Below are 21,997 nucleotides of genomic sequence, written 5' to 3'. Positions count from 1 at the left end.
CTTTTATTCATAGGGTTGCTATGAGTCATGCTCAACTGGAGGGCAATCAACAACAAAAAGGTGAGTAAAAGGGAAGATTTAAAAACTCAGTTACTGCTATCAAGGCAGTCCCAACACAGCCACCCTCTAGTGGGTTTCCAAGTCTATAAATCAACAGAATGAGACTGTATTTTTATTCTGTGTAACTGCTGGTGGATTTGAACCACGAGATAAGCAGCCTTTGGATAAGCAGTATAACTCTAGGAACTACATCACCAGAGCTCCCCCCAAGGGAAGACTATTAGCAGGCTTATTTAGCACTGACAAATTAGTTCTGACACATAGCTGAACCTCCATCGAGTTTTTGAAGCTGCAAATTGCACAAAACAAGACTGTCCAAACTTTCCCCAATGAGTGCTGCAGACTGAAACCACCAGAGAAGCATGGTCTTTGGTTTACAGACTATGCTATTAGAGCTCCTTAGTAGGGCATAGTTGTTGTTACGAGCTGCTGAGCTGGGACAGACTCGTAGCTACCTTTCCAACAGGTTTTCAGAGACTGGAAATCGCATAGGAGGAGACTATCCATCTTTCCTCCACAGAGCAGCTGGTGGATTTGAACTGCTTGCCTGTGTGTTGGCAGCTCAACTCCTTACCACTAAGTCACCAGAGCTGCATAGGAGATAAAAATCAAAATAGTAGTAAAGGTCAGATTGACTAAATCATGTACGGCTCCGTAAGGAATTTGATTTTCACACTGAGTGAAACACAAGTGTTGGAATGAAGAGTAATATAACAGGATAGTCAGGATTACCCTGATTGCTGTGTTGAAAACAATCTACAGGGTTAAATGGGTAAACAAAATTTGGACAGTCACCCAGGAAGTAACTGCAGAACTCTGGCAAGACATCAAGATTTCAACCAAGATAGTAAGAGATTCTGGATATGTACTGAAGGTAAAGAAAACAGGAAAGACAGAATGGCTATCAATGATGATGGATACAAAAGAAGAAAAGGAGTACAATTATGTATTATCTTTAGGTGCCTAATAAACAGCAACCTTACAAACGATAACTTTGAACCCTGGCCTATTCTGTGCCATTTCTCATCATCTCTGAAAGACTCAAGTACATTGCTGCAGTCACTATGTCAATCCATCTTAGAAAGGGTCTTCCTCTCTTCAATTAACCCTCCACCTTTCCAAGTATGATGTCCCTTTACATGGACTTTGGCAACATGCCCAAAGTATGTGAGACAAAGGTTTGCCATTTCTGCCTCTAACAAGCACTCTGATACCTGGCTAACTGACTGGAAGAGATAAATGTTTTCATTCCTATGAAAAGTGACTGAGTAGAATGTAGGAATCAGCAAAAAGTATCATTACTATCACATGTAAGCAAAATATTGCTTAAGATCATTCAAAAACAACTAGAACAGCTCTTGACAAAGAACTGCCAGAAACTCAAGCTGGGTTTAAGAAAAGGCTGAGGTCCTAGCGGTATCGATATTGATGTTAGATGCCTCCTGGTTTAAAGCAGAGAATACGAGAAGAATGTCTATATGTGTTTTATGGACTACATAAAGGCATTTGACTGTGTGGATCATTACTAACTATGGCTAACACTGGGAAGAATGTTATCTTAGAGCATTTAATTATTCTTATATGAAACTTACACCTAGACCAAGAAGTTACTGTCAGAACAGAGTAAGGGAACACAACACTGTTGTTGCTATTGTTGACTGCCTTCAAGTTGTGCATGACTCATAGTGACCCTAAACAAAAGGTCTGAAGCTACATGGTTTAAAATCAAGAAAGGTGTGTCAGGTTCTTTCTCCATAACTATTCAATCTGTATGCTGCACAAAATCATTCTAGAAGCTGACTTTACTTCACTGCAGCAGTCATTAAATTAGTCCATCTTATTAATGGTGTTCCTCTGATGTCCCTTTCCAAAGAATGGCCCTTCCTAACAACATGCCCAAAGTATGTGAGATGAAGCTTTGCCATCCTTGCCTCTAAGGAGCGCTGTGGCTATAATTTCGCCATGACATATCTGTTTATTCTTTTGATAGCCCAGGGGATATTCAGTACTCTTCTCTTACACCATAACTCAAAGGCATCAATTCTTCCATCATCTTTGTTCACTTTCCAACTCTCAGATGTCTAATGATTGAAAACACCATGGTCTAAAACAAGCTTTCCTTAGTCTTCAAAATGGTATCATTGCTCCCCAGTAATCTGAAAAGGTTCCAGATATCAAACTTTCCTATTGCAATACATTTACTAACTGCTAGTATCAAGGGTGTTGATTATGGACTCAAGTAAGATAAAATCATTGACAATTTCAATCTTTTCTCCATTTTCCACAATGCTGTTTACTGGTCCAATGGTGAGGGTTTTTGTTTTCTTGACGTTGAGATGTAATCCCTATTAATGTCTCTTATCTTCTGCAGCAAGCCTGATCTTCTGCAGAAAGCACTTCAAGTCCTCCACACTTTGGAAAAGCAAGGTGGTATCATCTATATAATGCACATTATGGATGAGTCTTCCTCTGATCCTGATTCTTCTTCACAGAATCTAGCTTCTTGAATGACTTGCTGATCATACAGATTATGGTTATACTGAGAAGAATAGGAATCCTGAAAACTTAATTATGTTCATATGAAGTATGTATGTAGGTCCTGGCCAAAGAGAGCGAGGGAGCACTGCATGATTTAAAATTAAGAAAAGTGTGTGTCAGAGTACAAGGATAGAAATTCTTTCTCCATACCTGTGCTCATGCAGAACCTATAACTGGACCAGGAGGCTGTTGTGCAAACAGAGCAGGAGAGCACTGCATGGTTTGGATCTGGGAAGGGAGTGTGTCAGGACTGTATTCTCTCTCCATACCTACTTAATCTGTATGCTGAGCAAATTATTTAACCAAGAAGCTAGATTCTATGAAGAGGAGTGTGGCATCGGGATTGGAGGGAGACTCTTCAAGAACCTGCATTATGGAACTAACACAACCTTGCTTGCTTAAAGTGAGGAGGACATGAAGCACTTCTGCAGAAGATCAAGGAATGCAGCCTTTGGTAGGGACTGCATTTCAATGTCAAGAAAACAAAGATTCTTACCATTGGACCAATAGGGAGCATAATGATGGATGGAGAGGAGACTAAAACTGTCAACAGCTTCATCTTGCATCCAAAATTAACACCTTGGTATAAGCAGTCAGGAAATAAGGAGATGCACTGGACTGGGGAAATGTGCAGTTACTGAGGAGTAATGTCGTCAGTTTGAGGACTCAGATGTATCTGATTCAGGCCATGGTCTTTCCAATTACTTGCTATGCATCTGAGAGCTTGGCAATAAATAAGGATGACAGAAAAAAACTGATGCCTTTGAACTGTGGTGTCGGAGAAGAACACTGAACATCCCATGGATGGCCAAGAGAATAGTTATGTCTTGGAGAGGATATAGCTGGAATGCTTTTGCTAATAGGGGCTATTCTTTGGAGAGAGACATGATGCTGGGGAGGAGGGTTCGCAAAGGAGAAGAAGACCCTCACCAGTGAAAATGATAATGGGCTTCTGTGGGTCAGGATGTTTGCGGATGGCACAGTATAGAACAAGTTTCAGATGTTTTGTTCATAAGGTCGCTATGAGTCGTACTAGACTTGATGGTTACCTAAAAATAACATACCTATTGTGTGCAAAGCAATCAAAATCTGTTTTAGGTTTCCTTTAGTGGTAAGAATCTGTGCTGCAATGCAAAAGGCATGTGGTTTGAATCTACCAGCTGCTTTGCAGAAGGATGGGCAATCCCCTCACCTGCAATTTACTGGCTTTGAAAACACACGAATGGTCAGCAATAAGCCAGTTTTGACTTGACAGCACAAAACAGTAACATCATCAGTAATACTAGAATTTTTGAACAAAGTGGATCATTACTTAAGAATGTAAAATCATATTAAATCCACATAATAAACAGATTAATAAAATTATGGGAAAATATAAATTGCTAATTCCTCAAATCTTAAAAAAAAAGGGTCAAGGACTTCAGCCTTCAGTATGGACTAAGGCTCAACGTCAAGAAGACAAAGATTCTCACCACTGGACCAACTGGTAGCATCAGGATGGATGGAGAAGAGATTGAGATTGTTCACAGCTTCAGGTTGCTCAGCTCCATAGTCAACACTCTTGGCACCAGCAGCCAGGAAATCAAAAAGCATATCGCGATGGGAAAGTCTGCTGTTAGGGACCTCTCTAAAGTACTCAAGAGCAACGGTGTCTCTTTCGTTTTTGGTTTTTGCAATCACTTGTTATGCATCAGAGAGCTGGACAATGACTAGGGAGGACAGAAGGAGAACTGACGCCTTTGAGCTGTGGTGCTGGAGAAGAGTACTGAATGTACCATGGAATGCCAAGAAAACAAATAGATTCATCCTAGAGAGGGCTAAACCAGGCTACTCCTTGGAGGCAAGGATTCTGGGGCTTCGTCTGACATACTTTGGACATGTTGCAAGGAGAGACAGGTCTTTGGAGAGGGACATCATGCTGGGTAGAGTAGAGGGACAGCGCAGGGGGGGAAGACCCTCTATGAAGTGGACTGATTCAGTGACTGGGGTAATCGGGATGGGCGTGTCAGAGGCAATGCGATTGGCACAGGACAGAGCAGGGTTTAGGGCTGTTGTACATAGGGTCGCTATGAGTCGCAAACGACTCGACAGCACATAACAACAACAACAACATTCAAAGGGAGCTCTGGTGACCTAGTGGCAAGAAGCTGCACTGCAACAATTCCAGAGGTACACAGTTTGAATCCACCAGATGCTCTGCTGGAGAAGGGGCAATATCCTCCTTTACCTGTCAGATCTATTTGACAGTACACACACAAAAAATAATAAATTAAAATTAAGAAAAAATTTTAAAAAGTGTTCTATGACTCACTTTTAATCCAGCTGCATAGCCCACTGGTTGTGGGGCAATATTGGACTGTCCAGCTTCCCCAACCACCACAGCTAAGCCAAACACCTCCTGGAAGGCATCTCGAACAGCAGCCACTTTGACCTCCTTATTTGAGGTCACAACAATATCCAGTTCACCTCCAGATTCTATGAAGACCAGAAGAAACTTTTAATTCCAAATTTAAATAATGATCAAACTGTCATACTAAATGTTAATATTTCATATAAGTATTAACCTCATGAAAGTAGGTGAAAATTGATTTTAAAAAGGTAAACCTGTGATAAATCTACCCTGAATAGTTCTTGTTCACTCTTGATATGTTTGAGACTAATAAATCAAGAAATTTGTTTTTGTGCAAAAATATTTTTAAGCTCTAGTTAGATCAAATAATCATGTTAAACTCTTTAATTAGGTCACATGGCAGCTTTTACTACCTGTCCACTTGCTTTATTTTCAAACTTATTAAGACTATATGCTATTATAAATTAGTATTTGTTAATAAAATAAATCTCATTTCTTAGTATTTTTGTCAGGTTTTAATGTTTTTTAACTAATTCTGTGAGAGACTACAAACGTGAAAAGCACTCTGGCTTGAGTCTGAATCCTGGATTTATCATTTACCAGTACTGTTACCTTGGGAAGTCACTAAGCTTGTTATAAAATACCTCTCTCCTCATACAGCTGGCTCTAAAGATTAAATAAGTGCTCTGAAAGTCTAACACTCTGAAAGTGTTAGGTGTTGGGCAGCACCTATTAAAGCAAAGAGTTCCATAAATTTTCATTGGGTTTCTTTATTTATTAAAATTTTATACTTACTAAGAAAATCCTATGATGTATTTGTTAACTATATCAAACTTATAACTAAATTATATCAACACATGATAAAGTCCAATTTCGGAATCCTTTGGGATAGGTAAGAACACAAAAAATAATTGTGTTGATTTTCTATTTCAAGATGACAAAACTATAAAAGAAATATACATGGATTCAATCTAATCCCATCAAACTTTGTTATCTAGAGTCTTCATCCAAATAAGGAAAGTAACACCTATCTTACAGAGTGCTTGTGACAATTAAATAGTGCCGGATAAGTAAACATTTACTAAATGGCACTTACCATCAACAACTATCAACATAGGCAAGATTAGTGAATGCTATTAAATTTTTACAACCAACAAAAAATCCTGATTCTGTAAATCACCTTCTACAGACATGCACTCGATACCTTTTTCTTCGTCCATACCATAAGAAAGGCATCATTCTTTTTCAGTCCTCCTTACTCATAAATTCCCTGAAAACTCTTGCTCTTTCCCAGCTACTTCTACTTACACCACTGTAAGAAGGTTACACTCAGTAAATGAATGATTTTAAGATGCTGGCCCTAATCCTTCTGTCAGTGAAAATTAGAAAATAGCTAGTCTTATATTCACCTTTATTTCAAAGACAGTAAAAAAGGAACTCAATCAAATTGAGTCTGGGTTTCTTGCAGCACGTGGGATCATTCCTTGCTCAGGCATTAAGATAATGTTATTAAGTTGTTGGAGCCACAACTTGTGAAATGTTATACTCGAGGATAGCTGTGTTAGCTCTCTAAAACAGAACATATCATGGATATTTTTCCTTTTCCCTCCCTAAGTATTCCTTACTGATGTTGGGCTTAAAAATAATCAAAGGGCTAAGTCCGTCACAAATGTGAGATGAGTCTCCACCTTAATAACACAAAAGTAAACCCAACATGTTGTTTTTCCCCCAACATATTGTATTGTTGTTGTTGTTAGGTGCCAGCGAGTCGAGCATGACTCATAGTGCCCCTATGAACAAAAAAAGATCTGAAACTTGTTCTATCTTGTGTCATCCTCACACTTTTCTGACACACAAGAGTCCACTGCAGCAGTCACCATGTCAATCCACCTCGTTGAAGGTCTTTCCTCTCCTTCACCAACCTTCTACCCTTCCCAGCATCATGTCCTTCAATGAATAGCCCCTCCTAGCAACATACACAAAGTATGTGTGGGCTCCAAAGAATATTCTGGCAGCATCCTCTTCAAGAAATAATTGTTCATTCTCTTGATGTTCAGTGATCTTCTCTAACAGTACAGCTCAAAGGTATCAATTCTTTTTCCGTCATCCTTATTCACTGTCCAGCTCTCAGATGCACAGCAAGTAACTGAAATGACTATGGCCTGAATAAGATGCACCTTAGTCCTCAAACTGACATCATTACTTCTAAATAATTTGGAGACATCCCTAACTGCAGATTTTCCCAGAGCAATCATTACCAAGTGTGCTAATTGTATACCCAAGATGAAGCTGTTATAGTTTCAACCTCTTCTCCATCCATATGACACTACCTGTTGTCCATCCAGTGGTAAGAATCTTTATCTTCTTGACATTAAGATGCAATCCATACCAAAGGCTGCATTCCTTGATCCTCTGTAACAAGTACTTCAAGTCCTCCTCACTTTCAGCAAGTAAGGTTGTGTCATCTGCATAACCAAGTTATTGATGAGTCTCCTTCCAATCCTAATGCCACACTCTTCCTCACAGAGTCCAGCTTCTCAGATAATTTGCTCAGCATACAGAGTGAATAGGTATGGGAGAATATAACCCTGATACACCACTTCTCAATTTTAAGCCATGCAAAATATAACACTACAAACACAACTGTGATAATTAGTTGTTCCCCTCCAGTTCTGTGAGAGGAAAAGGCATGTGCATAAGGTTTTTGCCATGTTTTAGCCTTTTCCCATCTTGGTCCTTTTCACATCCAAAGTCTCAGTAGTGAAAATATCTGATATGAAACCAAAAAGCTATAAAAATAAATTACTTCTGAAGAGATGCAAGTAATGGGCCTATGCAATAGGTTCATAAAAATAAAAAAGCATACATTATTTCTCCATCATCTGTTGAGAAGATGCTTTATTAAACCCACTGAACACTGTTGATGCTGTTGTTAGGTACCAATGAAATAACCATGGCTCATTGTGACCTACCAACAACAGATCTGAATCGTGCCCTCTCCTAGGCCATCTTCACAATCTCCTTTTTGTCCATGTCACAGGCGCTGTTGTCAATCCACCTTATTGAGGGTTTTGTTTTCTCTGACATTCCACCTTTCTCAGCATGATGTCTTTTTTCAAAGATTGCCCCTCCTGACAATGCGCCCAAAGTATAAGATCAAACTTCACCATCTTTGCCTCCTACAAGTACTCTAGTTGCACTCCCTCCAAATCAAGATTTGTTTGTTCTTGAGACAGTCCATGATATGTTCAGCACCCTTTATCAACACCACAATTCAAAAGCATCAATTCTTCTTCACTCTTCCTTATTTATTATCCAACTTTCAGGTGCATATGTAGAAAATGAAAATACTATGATTTGGATCAAGTCTATCTTAGTCTTTAAACTGACATCATTGCTCTTTAGCAGTTTAAAGAGGTCCTTAACAGAAGATCTTCCCAATGCAACATGTCTTTCTAATTTTTATTTTATATTGGTTTGCTTACAAAGTTTGTATACATCATGTTTTGTACTATCTTCATTCACATTGTGTTTCATACAATCATTTCCATTCATTATGTTTTATAAAATTAATCAACACTGCACTATGCCCACCACTGTCCTATCTTCTCAGGTCCCCACTGCATATATCCCATTTCCTTTACTCCCTCCCTCAACCCACCAAATTGTGCAAACCTGTGATTTTTCCCTTACCTATCTTTACTCTAGGCTCTCATCCCTTCCCCACTTGGGTCTTTTTATTTCTTTGACTGCTGCTACTATCACAGTAGATTGTGAATCCAAGCAAAATTAAATCAGTGACAACTTTAATCATTTCTCCATCTATCACGACTGGTTTAGAAGTAAGGATTTTTGTTTTCCTTATAGTGAAAAGTGATCTATATTGAAGGCTGCGATCTTTGATCTGCAGTAAATGTGTCAAGTCTTTTTCAAGTTAACTAGTAAGTAGATTAATCCCTCTAAAATTAGTATTCCTGAATTAAGCTTAAGCGCATTAATTTAAAACAGTTAACTGGAAAACTATTAAAATCAAATATCAACAAAGTGTCATTTCATATGGGAACAGAGAATAAAGTAAATTTCATATAAAGCAGTGATAAACTAATTACAATTAGAATCAGTAATTAATAATTCATATCTTTTATTATTTACTTCTCTGAGGATCATTCTGCAGCATTTTTGCAATCTAGTTAATGATGACTGAGATGACTAGTATACCAACAAAATAAGACAATCAACTAAATGTAAAAACATGGGAGGCTATGAAAATGAACAGAAATTTACAATGAGTAACTGACAATGACAATGACACATACTTTGATGGAAAAAAAATCCTGTAGATATTGTCTAATAGAAGTACATACTGATATAAGGAGCCATGCCAGGATCCAGCGTTGTGATCATGCTTTCTACTGAATGTTTGGTTTTATCAAGCACAGATTTCACCATAGGATTCCCAGCAACACCCTGCATAAAGGAAAAAAAAATGACTAGATAAATACAAGCTGCATTTTTTTTTTTTGCTTCGGACTCTCAGAAGAATCAAATCTGTCTTAAAGAAGTACAAACAGACTACTTCCTGGAAGTGAGGATGGAGAGATTTTGTCTTACTTACTTTGAGCATGTTATTATTTGCTAGGTGCTGTCAAGTCGCTCCAATTCAGTCACCTATGTATGACAATGAAATACTGCCCAAACCTGGGTCATTCTCAAAAATCTCTGCTGTTCTGAGTCCATGGTTGCAGCCACAGTCAGTGTCAATCCACCTCCTTGAGTGTTTTTCTCTTTTTTACTGACCTTCTATTTACCATGCATGATGTCTTTTTCCAGTGACTAAAAAAAATAAAAAAACAAAACTCAAAGGCTGTGAGTCAGAACTGACTCACAAGCAATCCTTCAGTGGGTTTTCAGAGGTTGTAAATTGCATGGCAGGAGATCATCTTCTTTCTCCTGCAGAACAGCTGGTGGATTCACCTGCTGCCTTTAGGTTGGCAATACAACTCCTTATCCACTAGATCACCAGACAGCTGCTGTTTTTAGGGGGGTCACAGAGTTGAGTGTGACTCATAGTGACCTTATGAACTGGATCTGAACTCTTGTCTTTTCTTGTGTCATTCTCATCATCTCTAACACACAGGAGTCCATTGCTGCAGTCACTATGTCAATCTATCTCATTGACGGCTGCCCTCTCTTTCGCCAACCTTCCACTTTTCCAAGTATGATATCCTTTTCCAAGGAATAGCCTCTCCTAGCAAGATGTTCAAAGTATTTGAGAAGAAGCTTTACCATTCTTGCCTCTAACGAGCACTCGGGATGTACCTTCTCCAAGACATGTTTTTCTTTTGGCAGTCCATGGGATATCCAATACTCTAACACCACATCATGCACAACGTATGAAAACAAAGTCTCACCATCCTCCTTCTAAGGAGAATTGTAGCTCCACTTCTTCCAATATATGTTCATTTGTTGTTTTAGTAGTCCATATACACTCAATTATTGCTATTATGTGCTGCAGGGTCTGAACTGACCTATAGTTGACCGTTCAGCGAGTTTACAGAGGCAATAAAGCACAAAGGAGAAGACTGTCCATCCTTCTATACAACAGCTGGTGGATTTGACTATATGTCTTTGGAACTGCAGTCCAGTTTCTTACCATTAGGACAGTGAGCTCTCAATAATTTAAAGGAATCACCTCTTCTTCAGTCTTCTTTACTCATTTTTATATTATTAACCAGGACCAATCTCAGGAAATTAACACCACACTTGGTAAAGTTAACAAAAGAAGAAGACTCTTAAAGAGTCTTAAGATAAAGTCTGCAAAAATGAGCTCAAATATAGCAATCATCTATCATGATGGTGGTACAAACCTAGCAATTGTTCATTCTGTCACATACACAATCACAATGAATCTGAACTGACTTGACAGTACCTAACAATATAAAATTGATTAACATCTTTGGGAATAAGAAAGAAATTGCTATCATAGTATACTGTAGTAAAAGTTTTGAAAATTTTCACCTTCTGAACTTTATAAAGAATTAATCCTGAGTAAACAAAAGATTCACAAATACCTGCATATAAGAGTGTTTATCACAGTTTTACTGGTAAAAGCTATAATTAGAAAACACCAATAGCAAACACGGTACAAGAAAAACAAAAGAACTACATGAAATAGTGTGTAAGCAAAAACAGACATAAAAACCAATGAAATCACATTTAAAGAATTATTTTATGGCTAAAAGATGTTCATGATATCATGCTAGGTAACAACAAACAAAAAACACAAGACAGTGACCGTGTATCAATAGTCACTAGTTCAATTTCATTTTTATTTAAAACAGAGGCAAACTTACACAATAAGGAACAGACAAAAGACTGAGGAATATAAAAAACTATTAAGAATAACAAAGATAATTTTTTTCTTAATTCTGCATTTCAAAATTTTCACTAATAAACACCTTTTACCTTTAAAATAAAAAAAACCCAAACAAACCCTGACATAATTTTTAAAGTAATTACCTTAATGAAACCCCAGATTCCACCTGTAGATGCTTCATCCTGACCTCTAACAATTCTAGGATCTTCCTGTTCCTCTGGAAAAGTAATGGCTGATGTGGTTCCAGGTCCCTGGGCCAAAGGTGTCAAGCCAGCTTGTTGAGTAATGGGAGTTGGCAAAACACCTATTTAATGGCAGAAATTTAAATATGAATAATTTATCACATAATATAAGAATATAATTATACACATGAAATGAGTAATTCAAAACAACTTTAATAATTGTATACTCAAACATCCAAAGACTGAGATAAAACAAATGCTTACTGCCACTGAGTCCACTCTGACCTATATGTCACCCTCTATTGGATTTCAAGGCTGTAAATCTTAACAGGAGGGGACTGGTCATCTTTCTCTCTCAAAGCCACTGGCTGATTCAAACCACTGCAACATATAGCCTTTTTGTTATCAGTACAGCACTTTTATGGATGATACAACCAAAGATTCCTTCAAGAGCTACAAGCATCTCCAAATTACTCAGTTCTTAAAAGATATTTCTTTCCCTTTTCTTAAGTTTATACTTCATGTTCTGCAAGTGAGCATAAAATAGAAAAGTTGGAAATGGAAATACCATTTGACCCAGAAATTCCACTACTGGGAATAAACCCTAAAGAAACCATAACTGCCACACAAGCAAATATATGCACACCCATGTTTATTGCAGCTTTGTTCACAATAGCAAATACTTGGAAACAGCTCAGGTGCCCATCAACAAACAAATGGATAAACTGTGGTATATTCACACAGTGGAATACTACACTGTATTGAAAAACAAGGAATTCATGATTATACAAAATGGGTGACCATGGATAACGTTATGCTGAGTGAAATATCTCAGCCACAAAAGAATAAATACTACATTATGCCAACTGTTATAGGACTGATATGGGGATTGGGGGAAAACTAGGAAAAGAGAGGATAAATAATACACATGGCATTGAAACAGACGAGGGAGATAACTGTATAAAAGCAACATATGATTGGGTATTATTGGCATAACAAGAGTCCAGGATAAGTTACAAAGTGGTCCAGGGTGGGGGGTTGCGGGGGACTGTGTAATAATTTTTTTTTTTTCCCCCAAAAAAAAGGCAAACTGGGGAAAGAGGGGACAGGGAGGAAAATGTGCAACAATGAATGAATGGAAATCCAAGTTCTTTATAAACTTTCATTAAAAAAAAAAGTACTTTGTGTTTATCTTATCTAGCACTTGAGATTGATAGCTATAGCTCCAACTGCTTTAATGTATAAAAATTATTAACGTAGTTGCTCAAAACCAAGAAACCACACAGAGTACCTACCATCAAACTCATTTCAACCCCTACCATCTCTTCTTCATCAGGTTACCAAAACTCTAAATATTTTTTTCTTTTTTTTATTTACTAAAGTGCACCTGATCCTGGCTATAGTCTTTGCAATTGTGTGGTAAACATCAGAGAGTTGAACAGTGACCTGGGATGAAGAAAGAGAATTGATGACTTTGAGCTGTGGTGCCGGAGAAGAGTGTTGAATATACCATGGACTGCTAGAAGAACAAACAGGTTTGTCCTGGAGAGAGTGAAACCAGGATGCTCCTTGGAGTCAAGGATTCTGAAGCTTCGTCTGACATACTTCGGGCATGTTACAAGGAGGGACCAGTCCCTGGAGAGGGACATCATGTTTGGGAGAGTGGAGGGACAGTGCAGGAGAGGCAGACCCTCAATGAGATGGACCATTTCAGTGACAGGAGCAGTGGAAGAGAGTGTGTCAGAAACATTGAGGTTGGCACAGGATATAGCAGGGTTTAGAGCTCTTGTGCATAAGGTCACTATAAGTCGCAAGCGACTCGATGACACATAACAACAGTTGAGATTTTAAGTTTATAAAGAACTTGGATTGCCATTCATTCATTGTTGCACATTTTCTTCCATGTCTCCCTCCCCCTCAGTTTGTTTTCTCTTTAGAAAAAAGTTCTTTCATTTTTATCCTGTCCCTCCCACAAACCAATTTACTATGCAGCTCTTATTCTGGACTCTTGTCACACCAATAATACCTAATCATATATTCTTTTTATACAGTTCTCTCCCTTGTCCATTTCAATGCCATGTACATTATTTATCCCCTCTTCTCTTAGTTTCCCTCCAATCCCTCTGTCTACAGGAGGAGAATTCCTATTTTTCTCCCTTGGTGTGGGCTACTGCATTTGAACCACTGACCTTTCAGTTAGCATTCCAATTTGTAATGCACCATTACCATCAGGTCTCCTTACACAGGTACCCAATCCCTTTATAAAAGCCTTTCTTAGTACATATATTTCATCTAGCCAATTTTAATTTAAAAAGAAAAACCACATATACATTAATATGCATATAATGTTTATACTCTACAACACATTTTCTTTGTATAGATAAGTAAAACTGGATAGTAAAAATCAGAACAGCTGTTTCTTTTCCCTAAAATGAAAAATAATAGGTAGAAAATGACGAGGATGAAGTTCTGATAACTGACATCCAAAAACCATCCCAGGAAACAAAAAGAAATATACAGAGAAATTGTCCAATACTACGACACATAAACTTTTCATTTTGTTTTGAGTAGGAGTCAAAACAAATACTATTCTGCCTAGCTAATTTTTTTAAGCTAATACTTTTACTTATTTAAAGACTATTGTTGCTAGGTGCTGTTGAGTCGAGTATGACTCACAGTGACTCTCTCTGAACAACAGATCTGAACCCTGTCTTGTCATGTGCCATCCTCACAATCTCTTAACACTCGAGCCCATTGCTGCAGTCAATGTCAGTCCACTTGGCTAATGGTCTTCCTCTCCTTCGCTGTCCTTCCCTAAAGCCTAACACTGTAGAGTATCTTTAATGGTCTTCTGTATGTCTGTATTTTATATATATGATAAAATTTGACATTTTATCCATTTTTAAGCATAAAATTAGGTGCTATTAATTATATTCACAGTGTTGTACAATCATCACTATTTACTTCCAAAATATTTCAGCATCTCACACAGAAAACTATATACTCATTAAGCCTATAAAGTGCATGGGAAGTGATTATCTTTTGTATATGGAGTAGCTAATGGATTTGAACTGCTAGAAGGGCACAGACTTTAGGTTACCAGCGCCAACTCTCTATAGTATTACTCTACTAGAATGCCCAAGTAAAGAATCCTGATTATTTTTTAAGAAAAGCTTTTTTAAAAATGACCCAAAATTCCCCCATGGAGAATCTAGAAGTCCTGCTCCTGCCTCTCCTGGAGACTCCACGGCAGCACTGTGGCTGGTCTGAGCATTTGCGAGGACTCACCCTGTAGAGATACATAAACCCTTGGTAACAACATCCTCAACTGCTTCACAAGACAGCCTCCCATCCACCTGCTGCCAGCCTCCTGCCCTGGGTCTGCCAAACTGGCTGCTTACTGCTGTTGGCATCAAAATTTTAGCTGGTGGCCCAGAGACTGATGCAGAGGCAGAAGGGGGAAGAAAACAGCTGGGAGGAAAGGATAGAAGGGTCCTGAAGTCTTTACTCCCTTCATTCCCTGGTCTCTTCTTCATGTCTTCCCTGCCCCAATGCCTAGACTTCTGCAATGTAGAAGCATGCCTGATGAGAATACAGAAGCCAGCTAGCCCTCATGACATGCTCCGAGCAGCCCTGGTAGCTGCATACACGTGATTCTTGGCTCCTCTGTCTCCAGGAGTCAAAGCAGAGGCTCTTCTAGTTTCCTCTCCTCTCTTCTTCTATGGTTGCACCTTGGTTATGCAGTGATTACATATTTATTACTTTCAGAGAAATCAGAGATTTTATAGGGAAACTATGTTTAAGGTTAGCCATTTTAAACGAAGTGGAGGTTCCTCAGAATCTGGATCGCTGTTCTAATGATCTCCTTCCATGAGAGAGGACAGGATACAGGATGGGGCTGGGGCAGAGTGGCCCCCCAGTGTTACTGCATCTGAACTGACAAAAGACCTTCCCTTGCACATCTCTATATTCCTAATGACTCCAGTCTTCACAGCTTCTGTAGTATGAATGGTTCCTCTGGTGGCTCAGGTGCTAAACATGAGGATACCCCACACTGTGCCACATGCTGGACCCGGGAAGATTGCATCCTATGCCTCACTAGATCAGAGAAGGCAGGTGTCTCTGGCTGTTGGGGTACCTGCTCCTCATTCTGAGGGTGTGGGCCTTTTCCTCCTTCCTCTTGGACCAGGCCACTGCCTCCCTTTAATCCCTGGACCTGGACACTGCCCTGGGGTTCACTAGTTGGATTGGTTCCTTATGGAAGACTACAGCTGGACATGCGATTAACTTCAGAAACTGTTACTTGATTGAGTCAAGTGCCTAACCTCACTCTTCTGCCATCTCTCCCTCTCCCAGACTAACTAATACCTTGCCAAAGGCAAGTAGGCCTGCCCTAACCCTCCCGGCGCATCTTGGGTATTCACTGGCAGCAGCTGTTCTTCAGTGGAGCCAGGAGCTCGAAACTGCTTGTTAGGAAACTTCATGTGAAGCTGTTCCCACCTGCAAGGCTGACTTCAAGGGCTAGCCCTGGCTTGGCAATCTCAGCTGAGGCTGAACCAGACCCTGTGCATGCACCAGAGAAATAATCCTGGCAAAGAGTGCTGTCCAAGTGGCCCTGCTGTTGTAAGGCCAGGGCATTTCTCTGTGGTGGCCGTGCCAACAGCCTGCTACATCAATCTACACTTACCCCAGGCCCTGGCGCCGAGAAAGGTGGAGGCCCCAGGTGAGTTCTCTGAGGCCTTGCATGGAAAAGCCTCTTGGCTATCTCCCAGACAGCCTTCTTTGATTCGTAGTTGTTGGCCTGTGCAGCAGCCTTTCTCCAAGACCCCACCAGTAAGGAGGTCAGGGAGGCTGAGCCCTGACTGAGTTGAATCTGGAAGGATCACAGCATCTGTCAAGTCCAGCCTAACCCCTCAGCCGTGCACAACTAAACACTTACTTCTGCAGCACCCCGGAACAGGGCTGGGACCAGGCTTCTATGTCTAAGTGGCAGCCAGCATCCCTCCTCCATACTCCCTTGCTTGGAAATACTAAGCTACAATTTAAAGTGGATTTAAGAGATTTTCAATAAATTCTTTGCTGTACTTTTTTTTAAAAAGATCCAAACTTCACTCTAATATATTCTTGACAAGTACAGTAATGTTAGGACACATTCCAAAAATTTTCTGACAGCCTTAAAGAAAAACCCCAAAACCAACCCACAAAAAGCTTAAAAGACAGTATATTAGTTTTATTTTAATAATTTAAATGGCTCCAAAATAAAAGAAATTCATTAAGACTAATACATTAATGTAAAGAAATTAGAGCCCTCAAACATTAGTAATGGAAAAATAAAATGGTGTTGCTTCTTTGGAAAAAGTCCAACAGTTCTTCAAAAGGTTCAAGCACTGAATTATCATGTAATTTAGCAATTCTATTCACACATCTCTCATACTTTGGACATGTTCCAAGGAGAAGCTATTCCTTGGAAACACACATCATGCTTGGAAATGTGGAGTGTCAGTGAAAGAGAGGCAAACCCCCAGTAAGATGGATTGACAGAGTGACTGCAATCATGGGCTCAAGCGTGTCAGAGATGATGGCGAAGGCAAAGGTTCAATCTGTCGTGCACAGGGTTGCAATGAGTCGTACTTGACTCAATAGCACCCACCATCAACAACACTCACAGGCATATACTCAAGAGAAATGAAAGCATATGTCTACCTAAAACTTGTGCATCAAACAGTTGTACACATGTTGTTGTGTTGTTGCTATGCGCCGTCGAGTCGCCTGTGACTCATAGCGACCCTATGTACAACAGCCCTAAACTCCGCTCTGTCCTGTGCCAATCGCACTGTCTCTGACACTCCCATCCCAATTATCCCAGTCACTGAATCAATCCACCTCATAGAGGGCCTTCCTCTCCTGCGCCGTCCCTCCACCCTCCCAAGCACGATGTCCCTCTCTAAGGACAGGTCTCTCCTCACTACATGTCCAAAGTAAGTTAGACAGAGCCTCAGAATCCTTGCCTCCAAGGAGCCACCCGGTTTAACCCTTTCCAGGACAAATCTGTTTGTTTTCCTAGCAGTCCATGGTATTCTCAATACTCTTCTCCAGCACCACAGCTCAAAGGCATCAATTCTCCTTCTATCCTCCTTGGTCATTGGCCAACTCTCTGATGCATAACAGAGCAACATTATTAATAATAAACAAAAAACATCCTCTAAGTAATAAGAAAAATGTAGTATATCCATATAACGCATAAGATAATTCACACAAAGAAAATGAAGTATAGACACATTCCACAAAATAAATAAACTTTGAAGACATAGCAGGTGAAAGAAACTCCACACAGTGAGTACTGTCTGATTCCACTCATGTGAAACATCTTAAATAGAATTCTGGAGGCCGAGACCGTAGAGGTACGCTGCTAACCCAGAGGCAACATCTATCAGATGGGCAATATCCTCCCACGCAATATCCAGCCTTAGAAACCCAATGTAATGTCACCTATGAGTTGGTTCCAACTCAGTGACAATGAAAGAGTTAAGAGTCCTGGTGGCACAGTGGGAGTGTCCAGTTGATAGTGTTTAATCTCACCAACCACTCCATAAGACAAGATATGGTAGTCTGCTTTCATAAACATCACAGCCTTGGAAATTCTATGGGGAAACTCTACTCTGTGCTACAGCTTTACTATGAGTCACAATTAACCAGAAGGAAAAAGGTCTGGTTTCTAGTTTATAGACTTGGAGAGTATACACAAAGCTTGAAGGCAAGGGAGAAATACTGCAAATAAGTTACTAAACACAAAGTCACTGAGTTGGAAGTGACTCATAGCTGACCCTGCACTGGGTTTACAAGGCTGTAAATTCCATGGGAGGAGGCTGCCATCTTTCTCCCAAGCATCCACTAGTGGAGTCAAATCTCCGTTTAGGTGTGGCCTCTGGGATAGGAGTACAACTCCCTACAGACTATGCCACCAACAGCTTCTGCTAGTAAGTACAGGGTTTCTTTCTGGGATGATGAATAGTTCTAATATCATCTGCAGTGAAACTGTGAATATACTAGACGCCACTGTTACGTCTTTCTCTTTACATGAATATTCCGTTTATATGAGTAAATTGTATCTCAGTAAAGCAGTCATAAAAATTAACTATAATCTTTAACTTACAGGAATTAATAAGAGAGGATTACCTGTTACAGCAGGTGCAGAAAATGATGGCATCAGGGGTGTCTGGGGTGCTCTTCCTGCGTGGCCTCTTGTAATGTCATAAGTAGAACCAACAGAAAATCCTGAAGTAGGTGGACTTGAAGAGGGAGCACTTGAGGAAGAAGTTGTGGATGGGAAGTGGGATAAAGAAGGACTACTGAAGACAGCAGTAGTTGATGGAGGAACAGGAAGTGGCATAGACGCAGCATGAGGTGGAACTGAAGGAACTGGTGAAGGAGGCACCAATGGTAAAGGTGCTGAAGGTGTTGCAGGAGGAAGCGATGGCTGAGGAGTAGAGTACACATGGGGGGGCAAGGACTGTATGGAGGACACATTTGGAGAAGAGAAAGAACTGGTGGAAACTAGAAAAAAGCAGGTAAAGAAAAAGGAAAAAAATTAGAAATACTTTTCCATTTTAATTTAGTTTTGTTATGATCTCCTAACTTTCTTCTTGCAAAATTATCAATCTTAACAGGTCATATCCCAAAAAAAACTATTTTCTAAATATATAACTCAAACGACACAACAAATATCACTGAGTACAAATGACTTTCATTTATCATTTTAAGTGTAAGCAGCAGCTATAGTCTAACAATGTTCATAAACAGAACTTTGCTCATTTTTTTCATTATATTTGCACTCATAAAAATATACTTCTAATCACAAAGCCTTTTTACGGTCCCTGCTGAGACACATCTTGAGAAAAATCTAACCAATGTTTTCTATTATCACAACAAAGAGAATTTATAATCTTATAATCTGGATAAAGAAGAAGTCTACCTAAAAGAAAATATATTTACTTTGGGTTTATGCGATTAAAAAAAAAAGCCACCTTTTTTATCTTGATTAAGATTAGAAAAACTATTCTAGATTACTTTTTAATTGATTCTGAAGAAATACAATAGTATTTACATATCCACAGGGTACATGAGATGCCAGACAACTACAAGTACCTAATGGAACTGGTGTAGAGGACATCGCCGTAGGAGCCAGTCCTGCAGGATTAGGAGGAGGAGTGCCAGGTGGTGTCGTCTCTATTCCACTCTCTTCCATCATTTTCCTTTAATTATGGTTTACTGTAAAAAAAGGAAAATGTAATACTACATCTTTCCGAAGGTACGCTTATTTTAGGCTTGCAATTAGACAAGCTATAAGAATAATTAACATGCAAACCGTCTGTGCATTTCCATATGCCTACAATTGAGAAATAATGTTAACAGCATAACTGATTATTAAATGTATTTCAAACAGCAAATACTAATTTCTATCACACAAATGTTCATTATATTGATGTCTATGTTCCAGACTATTACATTCAAGATGAAATATACAGTGGCTTCTGAAACCCTTCCCTCTGCCCTTACAGTATGTGAGTCACGCCTATAAACATAAATGGAATACTTAAAATATATTTCAATTTGATAAATACTTTTAATTGCTCATTTCCCTAGTCAAATTATAAGACAACTAATTACTGTCTTGCAACATCCTTGGAGAGGGCCGTCATGCTTGGGAGAGTGGAGGGACAGCGCAGGAGAGGAAGGCCCTCGATGAGATGGATTGATTCAGTTACTGGGGTAATGGGGGTGGGTGTGTCAGAGATGGTGAGATTGGCACAGGATAGGGCAGAGTTTAGGGCTGTTGTACATAGGGTCACTATGAGTCGCAGGCAACTCGATGGCACATAACAACAACAATTACCACCTTGTCTCAGGTTTTAGAAAAGTCAACTATAGCAAAAGTGGCACTAGATGGCAGATTCTAATAGAAAATAAGGGATTACAAAACATAGGAAAACTTTCTTAAAACCACCAATTTAAAAGCCAATCTAAATTACAAACCCAAAAATTTTTAACATGCTAAACCGGTTTTGGATGTTGTGATTCATTTCACAAATATTCAGGTCACATAATGGTCACTAAAAATACAATGGTAAGAAAAGTCTGTATGCTTGCAGTCCAATACAGGAGAGAATCAAATAATCATACCAATGAACAACAATGAGCGTAACCTGAAATTACTGTTCTAATAGAAAAGAACACAGTCTGCGTGACAAAAAAAAAAAACCTTGATTTTGACTTGGAAGTTGAAGGTTTACCCAGGTAAGCCACATCTAAGCTGAAAACTTAAGAAGGAGAAGTAAGCAAGACAAAAAGATAAAAATGGCGATTCTAGAAGAAATTAATATATGGCATGCACTAAGGCCCTGTAATAAGGAGGAAGCAAGGCACATTTAAGAGTCTGCAATGAGGACGGGAGAGACAGATAAGAGTCCACATTATTTAGATCACTGTAAAACAGATTAAAAGAGTGATAGTTCTGGTGTCCTAGTGGTTAAAAAGCTGAGCTGTAACCCCAAAGGCATGTGGTTAAAATCTACCAGCTCCTCTGCAGAAGGCTAGGTAATCTCCTATGTGACTTAACACCTCTGAAAAGCTGCTTGTCAACTACAGTTGGCTCCAATTCAAGTGGGTTACCTGCAGGGCTGTTAACCAAAAAGGTGATAGTTTGTGCTCCATGGAAGAAAAAAGAGGCAATCTGCTACCATTCGAATTTACAGCCTCCCAAACCCAGTGAAGGGTCATCACGAGTTCAAATCAACAGGAGAGCAGTGAGTGGATTTTTCTTTAAGCCAGGTTAAATTTATTCTGCAAAAAGAGGAAGTTATACTATAAAAAGTATTGTTGGACAATGTTTTTCCCAGTAATGGCATATTCCTAACAATAGTGCAATGATCAAACCCAAGAAATTGACACTGGAAATACACTATTAAATAAATTACGTATCTTATTTGGACTTCATCAGTTGTTGTATGCACTCTTGGTGGGGTGGGGAGTGGGAAGGGCAAGGGGTCAAGAAGGCAATAAACTTTATCATATGAAAGATTTGTTTAACTACTAACTACATTAATCAAACTCCATTATGTTTTTCTGACGCCTTCTAACACTGTTGTTGTTGTTGACTGCCTTCAAGTCCAGCATGACTCATAGAGGCCCTAAGAACAAAAGGCCTGAAGCCTTTCTGTAACTACCAACATTATCAAAGTTCATAGAGTTTCCAGAGGCATGTTGCTTAGGAAGTGGATGCCACTCCTGACTTGTCCTCTATAATAATTTTCTCACAGCCCGGAACTCCAGGCATCTTCTGGTCAACCCGGTTTTGGTGGCGACCAAGTGGCCGCGGCAGCCACGCCACGCCACGCCACGCCACGCCACGCCACGCCACGCCAGGCACAGTGGGCCCGCTGGGCCGTGGACATGAAACCTGGAGGAGGGGGGTGGTGGTGGTGGTGGTGGTGG

The 21,997-nt window shown here is 39.5% G+C and overlaps 1 protein-coding gene across 1 annotated transcript in view; it reads right to left on the bottom strand.

Annotated features, from left to right (window-relative positions):
• Positions 1-19,754, bottom strand: part of PRRC1 (proline-rich coiled-coil 1) — a 35,734-nt gene extending 15,980 nt beyond the window's left edge. Inside the window, exons 1-5 of the mRNA XM_006886032.1 lie at positions 19,652-19,754; positions 18,683-19,060; positions 11,468-11,628; positions 9,313-9,415; positions 4,910-5,073 (exon numbers count right to left, since the gene is read on the bottom strand). Coding sequence (XP_006886094.1) covers positions 4,910-5,073; positions 9,313-9,415; positions 11,468-11,628; positions 18,683-19,060; positions 19,652-19,754 — 909 coding nt within the window. The remainder of the gene's footprint in view (positions 1-4,909; positions 5,074-9,312; positions 9,416-11,467; positions 11,629-18,682; positions 19,061-19,651) is intronic.
• Between the last annotated feature and the right edge of the window lie 2,243 nt (positions 19,755-21,997).

The sequence above is a fragment of the Elephantulus edwardii genome, unplaced genomic scaffold (genome assembly GCF_000299155.1).
Source record: "Elephantulus edwardii isolate Elephantulus edwardi_28Jun2011 unplaced genomic scaffold, EleEdw1.0 scaffold00046, whole genome shotgun sequence".
Lineage (NCBI taxonomy): Eukaryota > Metazoa > Chordata > Mammalia > Macroscelidea > Macroscelididae > Elephantulus > Elephantulus edwardii.
The sequence above is the reverse complement of the archived record's forward strand: the minus strand, read 5'-3'. Positions and strand labels throughout refer to the sequence as shown.